The sequence below is a fragment of the Leptodactylus fuscus genome, chromosome 3 (assembly GCF_031893055.1).
Source record: "Leptodactylus fuscus isolate aLepFus1 chromosome 3, aLepFus1.hap2, whole genome shotgun sequence".
Taxonomy (NCBI): Eukaryota; Metazoa; Chordata; class Amphibia; order Anura; family Leptodactylidae; genus Leptodactylus; species Leptodactylus fuscus.
The window spans coordinates 234,343,571-234,363,036 of record NC_134267.1 but is presented as its reverse complement, the minus strand read 5'-3'; the positions used below and the strand labels follow the sequence as shown (position 1 = coordinate 234,363,036).

The 19,466-nt window shown below is 41.6% G+C and overlaps 1 protein-coding gene across 1 annotated transcript in view; it reads right to left on the bottom strand.

Annotated features, from left to right (window-relative positions):
- Positions 1–19,466, bottom strand: part of EPHX2 (epoxide hydrolase 2) — a 70,973-nt gene that overhangs the window by 4,786 nt on the left and 46,721 nt on the right. Inside the window, exons 14-18 of the mRNA XM_075269324.1 lie at positions 17,085–17,130; positions 14,452–14,554; positions 14,085–14,154; positions 10,227–10,307; positions 9,583–9,641 (exon numbers count right to left, since the gene is read on the bottom strand). Of these exons, the coding sequence (XP_075125425.1) occupies positions 9,583–9,641; positions 10,227–10,307; positions 14,085–14,154; positions 14,452–14,554; positions 17,085–17,130 (359 nt within the window). The remainder of the gene's footprint in view (positions 1–9,582; positions 9,642–10,226; positions 10,308–14,084; positions 14,155–14,451; positions 14,555–17,084; positions 17,131–19,466) is intronic.

Sequence of the window (19,466 nt, the reverse complement as noted above, 5' to 3'; positions counted from 1 at the left end):
CTCTCCATTGTTTGGGAGCTCTGCCCGAAGCAACAGAAATGCAACACTCGTGTGAATCCAGTATGTGTCATTAAAGAGTTAACCAACGCTTCTGCCGATGAATGGAAGGCCGCCAATATACACATCATGGTAATGAATAGATAATGGACAAGAACAACCAGATGAGGAGTCATTTACAGACCAGCACTGCTTTGTAAATTCGGTGAATTTTAGTCCAGGGTGTTTTGTATTACAATTGGTGCAATAAACACCTTTTCTCTATAAATCTCCACCATTCTGTCCATTTATCGATATCCAGTGGACAAGACCACGGTCTACTATAACGGAGAGAACTTTTGGCCTCTGGATATGATTGGAGATTACTGATCATGATGGTACCGTTGTGGAGCGGGGCTTTATTACCGACATGCTCCTTACTCCATGCCCTCAATTCTCAGCAAACACAAAGTAATTGATCCTGCATGGATGACTTAAGGCGAAGGTCAATCAGCTCTAGAGCGCCCCCTCCCTCCGCACAGCCCGGGATCAGGTGTGTGCCGAGGACCAGATCATGTATAAGTCACAAGCAGTTCAGCAATAGGCCAAGGTAAAGCGACAGGACTCACTGTCAGCACAAGTGACGGGCAGGTGACGGTACGACACTGTGGCTATGTATTCCAAACAGGCTGTATACACACACATCAGGTATACAGGATCTAGCAAGATTGAGGTCTGTAAGAAGTCTTACATAGACTCAAGATTCAGAGCAATATTTACTGATAACTAGAATTGAGCCGATCTTGAGATTTCAGGATCGATTTTAAAATCAGATTTCCGATCATTTTCCAGCCGATCCCGATCGTGAAATTTGCTCGATCGCCGATCGGGATCCGATTGTTCCCGATCCTGATTGCTCAACTCTAATTGTATATTATATATACAGTGGGTTGAGCCGATCTTGAGATTTCAAAATCCGATGTTCGATCATTTTCCAGCCGATCCCGATCGTGAAATTTGCTTGATCGCCGATCGGGATCCGATCGTTCCCGATCCCTCAACCCTACCTGTAACTAGATCAGTAATGGGAAAACTGTAACTTAAAGGCTAGCAGCTCCTTTTTTTCTGTGCTGTGTTTGCAATAACTGTGCCGCCATATGGTGACTTAGTGATGGGACATAATCATGTGACCTCACCGGCATGGTCCTTGGTATTTACACCTTCTTATTTTGGAGTCACAGGCCAGCTAGACAGGTCTCTTCAGGGCTTATGTATCACATCTAATACTGGATGGCTCAAGTTTGCAACATTGGGGTATCGATTTGTTTTCCCCATCAACCCCGAGAGTAAAAGGAAAGAAGTGATAGTCTATGACTTAATCCAAACTAATGAATATACACAGTCCAGACACATTAATGTGACCACCGCCTACTTGTGACGTCAACGTTAAATAACCAATGGCAGAAGGCGCGTGTCATCAGCCATCTGGGTGCACTCATCATGGAGGAAGGCACGATGGATCAGCACAAGTATGCATCTATCCTTGCGGACCATGTTCACCCCTACATGCTAATTGTTTTTCCTCAGGATGATGGCATCTACCAGCAGGACAATGCGACGTGTCATAAAGCTCGCAGTGTACGTGCGTGGTTCGAGGAGCACCAGGATGAGTTTACCGCACTCCCTTAGCCAGCAAATTCCCCGGACTTGAACCCTATTGAGAATCTGTGGGACCACCTCGATCAGGTTGTTCGCGCCATGGATGCTCAACCACGTAATCTAGCGCAGCTGGCCACGGCACTGGAGTCGGCATGGCTCAACATCCCAGTGATCATCATCACAACATCCCCTCTCTTCCTGCACGTCTCGCAGCGGTCCGCTCTGTCAAATTCTGGATTTTGACAGGTGGTCACATTAATGGGACTGGACTGTGTAGCTGGGATCGCAGTGGCAGTAACCTTTAGCATTCCTCAAGGCCCGATGCAATAAAGAGGGGGCCTACGGTGTGGAAAATGGTGGTCATGGTTTCCCATGGGGCACTTCCTTTTAGTAAGTCTGCTTGAGCTTGATGGTGGTTGGAGTGTCCGTGATGGTGAACTTGGAAGACAGTGCAATAACTTACAGCAACTTATTCCACACAATGGCGGCACAGTTTTTAGGAACACCACAAGGCTGGAGCAGAGTCTGAGTGACGGTACTCCCTAAGGACAGTCAGCCAAGGCAGAATACTTCCAAAGGTGTACTTTAAAACCTAAATGTATATGGCCGCCTTTACTACGGTAGAGATCACAGGATTACTCATAGATCTTTGCCAATATCAATATCTGGGCTCCTGACGCTACATCCAATGCTACTTCTAACCTGCCTTGTTGTTTTGCAGCCCCGTGTAAATAGAACATGATCCTATGAGTGTCGTGCGCTGACTTGTTCCTTCACATTACAATATATTAACTACAGTCTGTGGGTGTGAAGCCGAAGCCTGCGAGCACTCCCGCTGAGAGATGAGCGGATTACGTGTCCCTACAATAAAGGAATATGCATGTGCTTCTCCGCCGCTACCATACGTCTCCGTGTAGAAGATGATGTAAATGAACATGTTTTATGTCACCCAATAAAGCAGCGGTTAGATCAGGTGTAATGGCCTCATTATTTCTACATGCTTACGAGGCGCCGGCGGCGGCGAGACCGTAATTATATACGGCGTCGTTACTAACTTTCATCTCTCCAATAAACAGGAACATGTTACTCTATCGGAGGAGACAGTTCCTGCAATCCTGGATTATATGTATACACGACGGGTAGGAATGTCGTTGATATCTGCTTTTAGTGTTGCGCTGAGTTCTAGATGCCAAAACATTAAAGGGATCCATCATTAAAACTCAATTTTTTGTCCCTAACACGTAGGAATAGCCTTAAGAAAGGCTTTTCTACTCCTACCTTTAAATGTCTTCTCCGCGCCGCCTTCGGCAGAAATTCCAGTTTTCATCGGTATGCAAATGAGTTCACTTGCAGCACTGGGGGCAGTATTCAGCACTCAAACAGCACTAGGGGCGGTATTCGGGACTCCAACAGCACTGGGGGCGTCGCCAATGGTGCGAGAGAAATCTCCAGTGCCGCCTCCATCTTCTTCACACGTCTTCTTCCAGAACTGGCGGTCAAGCTTCTAGGCCTCGGGCTTAGGGCAGAGCTATGCTTACTGTGTAAGCGGCCATTTTCTTGTGGCCTGTGGGCTCTCCCCAAGGCCTAGAAGTTTGACAGCCAGATCTGGCAGAAGACGCGCACGAAGAGACCGTTCCTGAAGAAGATGGAGGTGTTGATGGAGATTCGTCTCGCACCATCGGGGATGCCCCCAGAGCTGTTTTGAGCGCTGAGGCCCGCCCCCAGTGCTGCGAGAGATTCATTTGCATACAGACGGAAACCAGGATTTCTACCGAACAGAGGTGCAGAGAAGACATCTAAAGGTAGGAGAAGAATAGCCTTTCTTAAGGCTATTCCTACGTGTCAACGAGAAAAAAAATTTGATTTTAATGGTAGAATCCCTTTAAAGCCGGTGAAGTGAATGACGCTGATTACCTGGTAATCGTGGTGCCTGCTAAGAGGTGAGGATTTGAGGTAGACTTTTGGTTCAGATTCCCCCAAATTGCAGGCCTATGCATCCCGCGGCAGAAAACTAATGCTGAGCTTCAGGATTTACTCTCTGAATATCCCAAAAGACGTTGTGGCAAATCAGCAGTAGCCTCGTGCCGCCAATTCCATGGTTGCACTATCGGCATAATCTGCGAAGAGGACAACCAGAATCCACCTCAACATCAGCTCCAAATCCCTCTGTGCCAACATATCTGTAGGCACTAAGTGAACGGTCAATTTTTGAAGTTGGTGTCTTGGAAGCAGGAAAATGGGCGAAAGTAAGGATGTGAATGATTTTGACAAGGACGAGACTGTAAATGGCAATGAATGGGTCAAACCATCTCCGAAACGGCATAGTCTTCCTTGACTGGTATTGCCTTGGAAATATCATGGGTGACCAAGGCTCATCGACGTGTGTCGGGATTGAAGCCTAGCCCATCTGGACGAGCCCAAAGAAGCAAATTGCTGAAAACAGTTACGACAGACTATGATAGATGTTAGTACACACAGGGCTCTGATTGTTCCAGCATCTCAGCAACTCGCTGGGACGCCATATAATGAGCATGTTGTTGGCGTTGATGATCCGCCTGCTCCGGCGTTTCGTTAACTGTCAAGCTGGTCTGCCGCTGAACTCATTCCTGGCACTGTGCCTGTGATTGTTCCGGCATCTCAGCAGTTCGCTGGGAAGCCATATAATGAGCGTATTGTTGGCATTGATAATCCGCCTGCTCTGACGTTTCAGCAGCTGTGAAGCTGGACTGCTGCTAAACTCGTTCCTTGCGCTGTGCCCGTGATTGTTCCAGCATCGCTGGGACCTTTATAAAAGTCGTTATTTTAGAATTTTGCGACAAATTAGTTGTTTAAGAGTAGCAAACTGTCAATTTGGATTAAATACGTTTTTGTCAGCACTGCCTGGAGCAGATCAGATAATATGCAAATGCATGTACAGAATAAACTGAGGGTTAGCTGTATGTTTACACACAGAGATAACAGACTTGAAACCTAAAATAAGCTGCTGCAAGAGCAGTGTAATATAGTATGTGAACATAAATTCATAACAGTCGTGAAGCTGTGTAATTTACCTATGTGTTATTGGAGGTTACAAACTATCTATGTGCCAAATTTAATCCAAATTCGCTCAGCGGTTTTTGCGTGATTGAGGAACAAACACATATTTATAATATTAGTAGGATAGGATAGGATAGGGTAGGATATTAGTAGGATAGGATAGGATAATATTAGTAGGATAGGAAGGATAGGATGTAGCTGATGTGATACAGCATGTGCTGAGACTTCCTGCTGGGAGAAGGGAAAGACAGATGTTTCATTCAGTTTCTGGATACAGAGCTACCTAAATGGCAGCTGCAGAGACCACGTACTGGGAATATAAACTGCACGGGTCTGCAAGAAGGTCCAACACTCATTATATATGGGGGGCATATCATGTCCAGACAACATTTTTCATATAAGGGTAACCCAGTCTTGGTAACACTAGACAGACCCCCTTAGAAATCTGCAATTGGCTCACTTCGTTATTTTATTCTTGTTTATATAATTCTTTTCAGCTGCATTAATAGTGCAGGATTTATACAACATCTTTATAAAGATAGATTCTAGTGCTTGGTAGGTTTTATTCTCTTTTATACACGTGTTTCATCTGGGATCATATCGCACTGTGGAAGTCTTACCCCCAAAATCTAAGGACTGCGATCATTTTCAGAGAAAAAGCAATCTGCCAGCAGATAACATGACAAGTCGGTAATGTAACCTGAGACAGTAGGTTAAGTGAATGCCACAGTGCAATGTCACAAGGGCTCAGAGATGGGTGACAGCAGCCGGGACTGGGGATTAATGAAAATTTTTCTTATCAGCCATCAAACTTGTCAAGATACCATCTTCTCTAGACCAAAACTAATCCTGTGAAAATGTCACCAGTGCTGGGAAACAGTATGTCTCTGAATTAGAGCCAGTCGGCCTTATCGCTACACTGCGGCAGAATATAACAATTAAAGGGCAACCCACTCATTATGTACATTAACATAAATATCGCCCTACATGTTCCTAAATCAAATACAGTTCAGGAGCTTTATCCACAGTTCATTCATCCATAAATGAGGTACAAAAACTTTACTACATAGTTAATAACTACTATAATACTGCCCAGTACGTACAAGAATATAACTACTATAATATAATACTACCTCCTATGTACAAGAATATAACTACTATAATACTACCCAGTATGTACAAGAATATAACTACGGTAATACTACTCCTATGTACAAGAATATAACTACTATAATACTGCTCCTATGTACAAGAATATAACTACTATAATACTACTCCTATGTACAAGAATATAACTACTATAATACTGCTCCTATGTACAAGAATATAACTACTATAATACTACTCCTATGTACAAGAATATAACTACTATAATACTACTCCTATGTACAAGAATATAACTACTATAATACTGCTCCTATGTACAAGAATATAACTACTATAATACTGCTCCTATGTACAAGACTATAACTACTATAATACTACTCCTATGTATAAGAATATAACTACTATAATACTGCTCCTATGTACAAGAATATAACTACTATAATACTACTCCTATGTACAAGAATATAACTACTATAATACTGCTCCTATGTACAAGAATATAACTACTATAATACTACTCCTATGTACAAGAATATAACTACTATAATACTGCTCCTATGTACAAGACTATAACTACTATAATACTGCTCCTATGTACAGTACAAGAATATAACTACTATAATACTACCTCCTATGTACAAGAATATAACTACTATAATACTGCTCCTATGTACAAGAATATAACTACTATAATACTACTCCTATGTACAAGAATATAACTACTATAATACTACCTCCTATGTACAAGAATATAATTACTATAATACTACCTCCTATGTACAAGAATATAACTACTATAATACTGCTCCTATGTACAAGAATATAACTACTATAATACTGCTCCTATGTACAAGAATATAACTACTATAATACTGCTCCTATGTACAAGAATATAACTACTATAATACTACTCCTATGTACAAGAATATAACTACTATAATACTGCTCCTATGTACAAGAATATAACTACTATAATACTGCTCCTATGTACAAGAATATAACTACTATAATACTGCTCCTATGTACAAGAATATAACTACTATAATACTGCTCCTATGTACAAGAATATAACTACTATAATACTGCTCCTATGTACAAGAATATAACTACTATAATACTACTCCTATGTACAAGAATATAACTACTATAATACTGCTCCTATGTACAAGAATATAACTACTATAATACTGCTCCTATGTACAAGAATATAACTACTATAATACTACTCCTATGTACAAGAATATAACTACTATAATACTACCCAGTACGTACAAGAATATAACTACTGTAATACTACTCCTATGTACAAGAATATAACTACTATAATACTACTCCTAGGTACAAGAATATAACTACTATAATACTGCTCCTATGTACAAGAATATAACTACTATAATACTACTGTTATGTACAAGAATATAACTACTATAATACTGCCCAGTATGCACAAGAATATAACTACTATAATACCTCCCCCTAAGTACAAGAATATAACTACGAGAATACTACCTCCTATGTATAAGAATATAACTACTATAATACTGCTCCTATGTACAAGAATATAACTACTATAATACTACTCCGATGTACAAGAATATAACTACTATAATACTGCTCCTATGTACAAGAATATAACTACTATAATACTACCTCCTATGTACAAGAATATAACTACTATAATACTGCTCCTATGTACAAGAATATAACTACTATAATACTGCTCCTATGTACAGGGATATAAATACTATAATACTACTGTTATGTACAAGAATATAACTACTATAATACTACCTCCTATATACAAGAATATAACTACTATAATACTACCTCCTATGTACAAGAATATAACTATTATAATACTGCTCCTATGTACAAGAATATAACTACTATAATACTGCTCCTATGTACAGGGATATAACTACTATAATACTACTGTTATGTACAAGAATATAACTACTATTATACTACCTCCTATGTACAAGAATATAACTACTATAATACTGCTCCTATGTACAGGGATATAACTACTATACTACTACTGTTATGTACAAGAATATAACTACTATAATACTGCCCAGTATGCACAAGAATATAACTACTATAATACCGCTCCATAAGCACAAGAATATAACTACTAGAATACTACCTCCTATGTACAAGAATATAACTACTATAATACTGCTCCTATGTACAAGAATATAACTACTATAATACTACTCCTATGTACAAGACTATAACTACTATAATACTACCTCCTATGTACAAGAATATAACTACTATAATACTACCTCCTATGTACAAGAATATAACTACTATAATACTGCCCCCTATGTACAAGACTATAACTACTATAATACTGCTCCTATGTACAGGGATATAACTACTATAATACTACTCCTATGTACAAGAATATAACTACTATAATACTGCTCCTATGTACAAGAATATAACTACTATAATACTACTCCTATGTACAAGACTATAACTACTATAATACTACCTCCTATGTACAAGAATATAACTACTATAATACTGCTCCTATGTACAAGAATATAACTACTATAATACTGCTCCTATGTACAAGAATATAACTACTATAATACTGCTCCTATGTACAAGAATATAACTACTATAATACTGCTGCTATATACAAGAATATAACGACTATAATACTGCTCCTATGTACAAGAATATAACTACTATAATACTACTCCTATGTACAAGAATATAACTACTATAATACTACTCCTATGTACAAGAATATAACTACTATAATACTACTCCTATGTACAGGAATATAACTACTATAATACTGCTCCTATGTACAAGAATATAACTACTATAATACTACTCCTATGTTCAAGAATATAACTACTATAATACTGCCCCATATGTACGAGAATATAACTACTATAATACTGCCTCCTATGTACAAGAATATAACTACTATAATACTACCTCCTATGTACAAGAATATAACTACTATAATACTACTCCTATGTACAAGAATATAACTACTATAATACTGCTCATATGTACAAGAATATAACTACTATAATACTACTCCTATGTACAAGAATATAACTACTATAATACTGCCCCCTATGTACAAGAATATAACTACTATAATACTGCTCATATGTACAAGAATATAACTACTATAATACTACCTCCTATGTACAAGAATATAACTACTATAATACTACTCCTATGTACAAGAATATAACTACTATAATACTACTCCTATGTACAAGAATATAACTACTATAATACTGCCCCCTATGTACAAGAATATAACTACTATAATACTGCTCCTATGTACAAGAATATAACTACTATAATACTACTCCGATGTACAAGAATATAACTACTATAATACTGCTCCTATGTACAAGAATATAACTACTATAATACTACTCCTATGTACAGGAATATAACTACTATAATACTACCTCCTATGTACAAGAATATAACTACTATAATACTACTCCTATGTACAAGAATATAACTACTATAATACTGCTCCTATGTACAAGAATATAACTACTATAATACTACTCCGATGTACAAGAATATAACTACTATAATACTACTCCTATGTACAGGAATATAACTACTATAATACTACTCCTATGTACAAGAATATAACTACTATAATACTACTCCTATGTACAAGAATATAACTACTATAATACTACTCCTATGTACAAGAATACTACTATGATAACACGGCCTCATTCAGACATTGTATTAGCTGTAAGCTTTCTGTCTCTATTACGGTTACTATTAGATGATGTCACGTACTTCTCCATCTGAGTCCAGTGTCCACAGTTTTCCACATGACCTCTGGTTAGATTTGGAATCTGTAAATAAATTTTACAACATGTCACTTTTATAACAAACAATGGGGCGGATTTATTATGACTGGTATTTGGTACGTTCCAACCTTTTCTCCCGATTGAATCTTTATACCAGTTACAAACCAGTGTAAGCTTCTCCAGTTCTGTGACGTTAGTTATAATGAATATGTTTAGCCGAGACACCCCAATTTGGTGAATGGGTGTTGGGGTGCGAGTGAGTACAAACCATTGATACCATCAGGGTTTATTTTTTTGGCCAAATTAAAGAAGCCCTTATTGATATAAAACGAGCCTGTGTGTAGTGGAATAAGTGAATACCTTATTTGCAGGTTTACTGCTAAGTTATGTGCTCACCCGGAGCACTGACCTCCTCTGCTCCTCTGATGCACACAGTGTTTCCTTGATGAACAGGACGGTGTATGGGAGTCAGATCAAGACTAAGACATTTTGCATTGAGTCTGACCACGTGCCTCAGAGGAGAGCACATAACTTCAGATTACAGCAGTTACTATCATTACACTTTATCTAGACTCATTTTCTAAACAGTGATCACAAAAATCTCCGATATTACACCTTCACTGCCCTTACCCTCTTCTCCATGCCAGTGGTCATCACTGGAAGTAACACTGGATCCTTCTCAGCAGTCACCATCAACGCTGGAACTTGTATCTGAAAATACAAGGAAAGAAAATGGGTATCTCCTTAAAGGAGCAGTCAGGTCATACAGATATAACAGGATGTGTCATATGTGCCCACATCTATCTCCAGAATAGTGGCTGTGCTTGGTATTGCAGCTCAGCCTCGTTCACTTGAATGGGACTGAGCTGCTGTACTATGTGACTGATGATGATGTCATCGGTACATGGAAGAGACAGAGTTTTTGGGAACACCGCAGCCTCTTTAAAGAGCAGAACGGTGAAGTTCCTGGTATGAGACGCATAGTGATTAGGATCCCTTTAATGGGGTTTTCCAGGATGACCTATCCATGGGATACAGCATCTTGGAAAACCCCATTAAAGGGATCCTATCATTGGATACCCCTTTTTTTCTGACTAACGCATAGGAATAGCCTTAAGAAAGTCTATTCTTCTCCTACCTTTAGATGTCTTCTCCGGACTGCCGTTCAGAATAAATCCCGGTTTTCGTTGGTATGCAAATGAGTTCTCTCGCAGCACTGGGGGCGGTATTCAGCACTCAAACAGCACTGGGGGCGTCCCTAATGCTGTGACAGAACTCTCCAGCGCCGCCTCCATCTTCTTCAGGAACGGGTCTTCTTCCATGAGTTGGCTTTAAACTTCTAGGCCTTGGGCAGCCAACTGTGCATGCCTGGTGGCCACAAGAAAATGGCCGCTTACAATACTGTGTAAGCGGCCATTTTCATGTGGCCGGCGGGCATGCGCAGTTGGCTTTGTCCTAAGCCCTAGAAGTTTGAAGCCAACCCCCGGAAGAAGACTTGAAGAAGACCCCGTTCCTGAAGAAGATGGAAGTTCTGTCACAGCATTGGGGACGGCCCTAGTGCTGTTTGAGCACTGGGGACCGCCCCCAGTGCTGCGAGAGAACTCATTTGCATACCGAAAAAACTGAATTATATACCGAACGGCAAGAAGACATCTAAAGGTAGGAGAAGAATAGACTTTCTTAAGGCTATTCCTACGTGGTAACCAGAAAAAAAAAAGTGTTTTAATGATAGGATCCCTTTAAGTCTATGGAAACCCTTTTACCAGTTTAGCCTCCATTATTAATATAAAGCCCAGACTTTCCCATCTTTGTTTACGGACAATCCACCAGTCACCGCCAAGATGACTTTGGTCATGGCGGCCATCTTGGTCGACGTATCTAACTAAGAGACATCTTCATAGCTTTTTTATTATCGTGATACACTGCTGGGGAATTTAGACTTTTACCATCTGCAGCCTATAAATCAGGAGATTTACTATACGAGGGACACGGGGCGTCCGGATTTACTATGCGCTGTCAAAATCAGGATAAATCCTCCTTATAAAACCCTTCCTATTATCCTGTTATGAGATGGAGCAAGCAGCAGGTGTCTGCCGGAGAGCGCCATTGTGTACGGTATTAATCTATTTACATAGTGCGGTATTTGAGGTGATCATACCGCGGGTCTGGACAATATCCCGCTCCTTTAATGATATGCGAGGCTTCAATTAATAATCAGAGATGAGCTGCCAAGCCAATCCTCCCATCGTGTGTCACCTCACATCTGTGCGTGCGCCGCGTCCAGCAGCCCGCCGAGCGCCCAGATTTAACTCCTCGCTGATCTCAGCTCCTTAATATTTGCCGCATCCCGTTCCAGAGGATACGATGGCAGAATGACAAATGCAGTCCTTTAACCCCTTAAAGGGAGTGTACCACCATCGAACTCTCTTCTAAACCTATTATAGGCTGTTGTAGGGACATATTTAGGGATAGGATATCGGTATCAGACATACTTGCCGGAATCTTAAGGAGGATCCTGAAATAAGGGGGAACTTCCAGGTTCCTCGGAGTGCTGGTCAATGTCAGTAATGTATAAGGGCACGTATAAGGGGTGTGGATGGCGCACACTCATGTCAGAAAAGAGGCGTATCAGAAAATCTCAGCAGTCTGACACCCGGAACCCCCACCGATCAGCTGTGCCCAACTGACGGGCACCAGAACATACATAGAGAACACCCCGATGCCGCTCTGTATACTGTGTAGTGGCCGTAGTGATATAGACTCCATAACATGCAGGTATAGAATATTGTCATATCTAGGTTTTACACTCTATTGTAACTGATTTTTGGAAACAATAAAATTATTTTAAATTTTTTCTCTTTCTTTTTTAATCTATGTATGTCTTATACTTGTACTGTTTTTTAAAACTATTTAAATAATATATTTTATAGTTAATATTCTTTACACATTTCTTTAGGTTTTTAACACTTTTTAAATATTTTTTCTTACATTCCCATTTTTTTTTTACACTTTTCTTACTTTATTAATTTTTTTTATACTTAATGTACAGCCATATGTCTATGTTACAGTACACTACTGTACGTGCTTGAGAAATACACAGATGTCCAAATGAAGATACAGCAATAGGGATGGCACGCAGTACATGGTGTGATATCGTACAGTAAGTATACAGGCAGAAGATTACATAGAATAGTGAGCGCAGCTCTGGAGTATAATACAGGATGTAACTCAGGATCAGTACAGGATAAGTAATATAATGTATGTACACAGTGACTGTACTAGCAGAATAGTGAGCGCAGCTCTGGAGTATAATACAGGATGTAACTCAGGATCAGTACAGGATAAGTAATGTATGTACACAGTGACTGCACCAGCAGAATAGTGAGCACAGCTCTGGAGTATAATAGAGGATGTAACTCAGGATCAGTACAGGATAAGTAATGTAATGTATGTACACAGTGACTATACCAGCAGAATAGTGAGCGCAGCTCTGGAGTATAATACAGGATGTAACTCAGGATCAGTACAGGATAAGTAATGTAATGTATGTACACAGTGACTGCACCAGCAGAATAGTGAGCGCAGCTCTGGAGTATAATACAGGATAAGTAATGTAATGTATGTACACAGTGACTGCACCAGCAGAATAGTGAGCGCAGCTCTGGAGTATAATACAGGATAAGTAATGTAATGTATGTACACAGTGACTGCACCAGCAGAATAGTGAGCGCAGCTCTGGAGTATAATACAGGATAAGTAATGTAATGTATGTACACAGTGACTGCACCAGCAGAATAGTGAGCGCAGCTCTGGAGTATAATACAGGATAAGTAATGTAATGTATGTACACAGTGACTGTACCAGCAGAATAGTGAGTGCAGCTCTGGAGTATAATACAGGATGTAACTCAGGATCAGTACAGGATAAGTAATGTAATGTATGTACACAGTGACTGTACCAGCAGAATAGTGAGCGCAGCTCTGGAGTATAATACAGGATAAGTAATGTAATGTATGTACACAGTGACTGCTCCAGCAGAATAGTGAGCGCAGCTCTGGAGTATAATACAGGATAAGTAATGTAATGTATGTACACAGTGACTGTACCAGCAGAATAGTGAGCACAGCTCTGGAGTATAATACAGGATGTAACTCAGGATCAGTACAGGATAAGTAATGTAATGTATGTACACAGTGACTGCACCAACAGAATAGTGAGCGCAGCTCTGGAGTATAAGGGCTCGTTCACACTGAGTAAATGCGCCGCGCAATGTGGCGCGTGTACGCCGCGTTTTTTTACGGTTCGCGATTACGCCGTGTTAACATTGCGCGGCGCGTTTACTCTGTGTGAATGAGCCCTAATACAGGATGTCACTCAGGATCAGTACAGGATAAGTAATGCAGTGTATTTACACAAATCTATGCAAAGTCAAGGAAAACGTTTATGTATCCCTAACCGTATACATGTAATACCAGTATATAACCTCACCTTCCAGTTGTGACCTTTGACTGCCCACTCCCAGGTCCGGTCCATGTTCCTGTACCAGTTTAAAGGACCTCTGTAGTACAAAATAGCTGAGTCAGTTCACACCACATATATATCACATGACTAGAACATTCTCAGTGTGAAACCTCATTGCAAAGGCTGGAGGCCTCATCTTGTAAATTGGTCTTAGCAGTCACATGGTGCTTGGTGGTTTGCGGTGTTATACTGCTCTTTTCACCTTTCTCTATGACCTGACCTGGTCTGTTAACCTCGGATGTCATATCCTGCAGCGTACTCTTCTTTAGTATATGATACCTTTCTGTATTACTACAGCAGCAGTATAATACAGTAGATATATCCGCCATCCTACCTGAATCCACTCTTCTTAAACTGCGAGACGTAATACTGCAGCTCAGACTCACTAAGTATTTTGCTGCGAGGGATTTCTTCTGGGAGCCCGACAAACAGACCTCCTGTAAGGAATAGCAGATGATAAGAGGTCAATGTACAATATATATATAGTGTAGGAGATCCATAGGGCCACGTTATACCCGGGTCTGGTTGGTGGGTAACAGGGGAACCTCTGACTCTTTGCTGACATATACCCGCCCAGATCATCACACTTGGGTTAGGGTAACATGGCGGCTTTGGTCATGTGACACCATAACTGGACTGAATCTCTTATAGAGACTGGAAATGTCTTGCGATGGTGAATACTAGAATCTAGACAAACGTACGGAGAACCACGGAGGATTGGAGCCTTATGATTATAGCGTGGACGTGGGGGTCATAATGTTCTCCTCATAATAAAAGGATCTCCCTCCACACTCCGCTACCCTCATTCTATACGTCATGACACTAAATGGAAGCCATTCACTCAATGATCCCCTGCTGCTCGGTGATTTTGGTTTAAGACGTCTGAAGGTCCTTAAAGGTCTTGACCCCAGAATGGATAGGACACCTTCTCTGCTAAACACTCAGAATATCAATGGTAGAGATGAGGGATTAGTCCATCTAGTCTGCTCAACGAGTCCTGACTGTTAACACATTGTGTCTGTGTGGGGGAGAAGAATGTATGCAAAAAAATGGATCAGTTGATGGCCATGAACGGCGGTGGGGAATTTTTGGCATGTGGCAAGGCTCGCACTGCGGTGGTGTCACCCCCTTCTAGTAGAAAGAAGGAACAGTCCTGCACCACACTTTATTTAGAGGCCAGCAGACAAATGGGATTTTACCCCGGCACGGGGGAATCTATTGAGATGCAGCCATGGATTGGGCTCGATGGTTATACTGAGATCAAATTTAGGGACAATATCCATAGGCTCTTAGTATGGTTAACTTCTGATTTTGGGCTTAAAGGGATTCTACCATTAGAAAAAAAATTTTGTCAATCACATGTAGGACTAGCCTTAAGAAAGGCTAGTCTTCTCCTACCTTTAGATGTCTTCTCCGCGCCACCGTTCAGTAGAAATTCGGGTTTTCTTTGGTATGTAAAGGAGTTCTCTCGCAGCACTGGGGGCGGGCCCCATCATTCAAACAGCACTGGGGGCGTCCCTAATGCTACAAGAGAACTCTCCAGCGCCGCCTCCATCTTCTTCAGGAACGGCCTCTCTTCGCGTCTTCTTCCAGCGCTGGGGTCAAACTTCTAGGCCCCAGATAGCTGACTGCGCATACACAGTAAGTAAGCAGCCATTTTCTTGTGGCTTGTGGGCATGCAAAGTCGGCTCTGCTTGAGGTCTAGAAGTTTGATCCCCAGCGTCGGAAGAAGACGCGTGAAGAGAGGCCGTTCCTGAAGAAGATGGAGAGTCCTGTCACAGCATTGGGTACTCCCCAGTGCTATTTGAGCGCCTGGGACCGCCCCCAGTGCTATGAGAGAACTCATTTGTATACTGGCGAAAACTGGGATTTCTACCGAACGGCGGTGCGGAGAAGACATCTAAAGGTAGGAGAAGAAGAGCCTTTCTTAAGGCGATTCCTACATGTGATCGAGAAAAAATTTCCAAACTCAAATCGTTTTTTCATACTCATGACCTATCCGCAAGGTTGGTCATCAGAATGTGATCTGTGGGTGTCCGACACCAAATCCTGCGCAGATCAGATGTGCTAGCGGCCTCTGGGTGCCAGAAGGCTGCTTATGGATGGGAGGGGTGTGTAGTAACGCTGCTATACAAGTACTAGGGGTGGTGGTGCAATCACTATGTATAGAGCTATTACTTGTATACACCCCCTTCCTGTCCACTAGCAGCTTACGGCACCTAGCGGAGGTTAGATCAGATGATCTGTGTGTGGTCCGGGTGTCAGACCCTCACGGATCATTGATAACCTCTCTTGTGGACAACTTAGGACCAGAAAACCCCATTCAATAGATTGTCTGACCAATAAAAAGGGGTCAGAATGGCTTATAATTATGATGCTTCCCGTCCACAATGGTTTCTGGTCATATCTGGACACACAGGAAGTGATTGCTCAGTCAATCTGTGTCTACAAGGACCAGAAAGTAGAAACCTGGACGCCATTCGGAGCTTTTTACCCTTCGGACACCCACGTTAGGCTGGTCGCAGATATTAGACTATCCACTGTCAATCTATGGACACCACCTATAGGTTCACCAATGTGCCACATGATGACCATGGTTGGATCCTTAAAGTCCAAAAGGGTGGTCTAGTGTCCCATGTCACCCTACCTCGTTTCCTTTAATGGTAGAACACATCCAGGATGAAAACGTTGTATAAAATATCGCATCATCCTAAAATGATTGACACAGTTTTAAGTAAAATAAGAAGATCCTTCCTGTTCTGTGGAGATCACTTCTCAGCAGTCACCACATTAACATCACATAACACAGGATCCACCGGTCACAATAGGTAACCTCCAACCCAATGACCTCAGCAAAGGGTCATCTCCAGACTACAGGTCCCCATGGTCCATAGGGCTGCTGTAAAGCAAATATCTGAACTGCTGATAAAAGAAAGATGGCCGCCCTCATAATCACATGATAGTTACCTCTCTCACATACTCCTCCGGAACTGATGGAAGGCGGAAGCTTGTCCTAGGACAAAAAAACAGTGAGATAAATAATATTTAGGGATAACCCACCTATAGTGTGTCTGCCCTCTGTGACTTTCTCACTCCTGGTATAGTTGACAATAAAATTCGTAGACACCCCAAATCCACAGCACGCATGGGAACACCCCTTTACCATCCAAGTATCCCAACATACCTCCCAGCACCTTCACATTTTTGAAGTACTGTTCCTCTTAGCTCAATATATCCCAAGACTTGTGTCAGAAGATTATGTGCTTGGTTATTTGATACTCTGCGAGGAGATGTGTATCCTATATGTATCTATGTGCTGCCGCCTGGTGGCTGAGTTGTGCATTGCAGCCTGTCAAGGGTTTGGCCTGCATGTTGCAAATTTGTATCATGATCAATTGTCCTTATCCAAACCTGAGAAAGTTAAAGGAATACTTGGCCCCGGGGGAAGGTTTTTATACTGGTGATCAAGTGTCTGATCTATGAAGGTCCGACTACCCGGGGGCCTAAAGGTAGCTTTGCTCCTATTCAAGTAATAGGTCCAAGACTGTCAACTCTGTCCACTGTATAGCGGTGGGGTGAGGCAGCAATGCTGCTATTATCCAAATTATAGCATATCGGCTTCCGGCCCCATCCTGCACCCCGAGGCAGCCAGATCAGCTGATCGCGTGTCGGACTCACACCGATCAGATACTGTGGATAGATCACCAGTAAGAAGAATGACCTGGGGCTGGAAAACCCTTTTAACAAAGTATCTGTAAAATGTCCTTCAGTAGAATTAGATTAAAACAAACACCCAGCTTTCCCAGGAAGGGACAGGAATAACCTTTCCACCCACTAGACAGAAGAGGACACCACAGTCCTGCGGTAAGCTGCATCTCTAACTAATTTAGAAACCCATCAATTATGGACGGAGGAGACGGGAAGAGTTTAGTCCCGCTCTGGTTAGTACTAATCTGTCTAACTCCTGCTCGTAATTGTCACCAACACCTCAGATATCAGAGCTTAGCGCCGGGAATCGGAGGTGACGGGGAGGTTATGTGGTGCGGCCGCCGCCTCCGCCAAAAGATCACTTCCAGCAGCTGTCAATCATTGCTGTGGACATGGAGCAGCCCCTGTATTGTACTGAACCCCCCACATGCCATATAAGACATAAGGAGACCCCCATACTGTAGGGATACATAAGCATAGGTATGAGGTCTATCTATCTATCTATCTATCTATCTATCTATCTATCCATCTACTGTATATATGTGTGATGTCTGCTGTATTATTAGCCGCTACAATGACACAGAGTATCACTTCCCGCAGATTGTGTAACACATACACTATTAATGGGGTCAGATCTGGTGTCACTGCTATTTTCCAGCATGGAAATCAGAATATCTGGAGACGTCTGAGAGTTTCACACTGAACATTTCACACATAGGTCCGGGGTTATATCAGTACTGAGTCATGTTATACAAGGGGAGGAAGGATTATCAGCACAGTGCATCAATATATTCACGTTTAATGTAATGTACAGTGTTGGCCAAAAGTATTGGCACCCCTGCAATTCTGTCAGATAATACTCAGATTCTTCCAGAAAATGATTGCAATCACACATTCTTTGGTATTATCTTCATTTAATTTGTCTTCAATGGAAAAACACAAAAAGAATTGTCAAAAAGCCAAATTGGATATAATTCCACACCAAACATAAAAATGGGGGTGGACAAAAGTATTGGCACTGTTTGAAAAATCATGTGATGCTTCTCTAATTTGTGTAATTAACAGCACCTGTTACTTACCTGAGGCACCTAACAGGTGGTGGCAATAACTAAATCACACTTGCAGCCAGGTGAAATGGATTAACGTTGACTCCACCTCTGTCCTGTGTCCTTGTGTGACCACATTGAGCATGGAGAAAAGAAAGAAGACCAAAGAACTGTCTGAGGACTTGAGAAGCAAAATTGTGAGGAAGCATGAGCAATCTCAAGGCTACAAGTCCATCTCCAAAGACCTGAATGTTCCTGTGTCTACCGTGCGCAGTGTCATCAAGAAGTGTAAAGCCCATGGCCCTGTGGCTAACCTCCCTAGATGTGGACGGAGAAGAAACATTGACGAGAGATTTCAGCGCAAGATTGTGCGGATGGCGGAAAAAGAACCAAACAAGTCCAAGCTGCCCTGCAGTCCGAGGGTACAACAGTGTCACCCCGTACTATCCAGCGTCAGCGTCTGAATGAGAAGGGACTGTATGGTAGGAGACCCAGGAAGACCCCACTTCTTACCCAGAGACATAAGCCAGGCTGGAGTTTGCCAAAACGTACCTGAGAAAGCCAAAACCGTTCTGGAAGAATGTTCTCTGGTCAG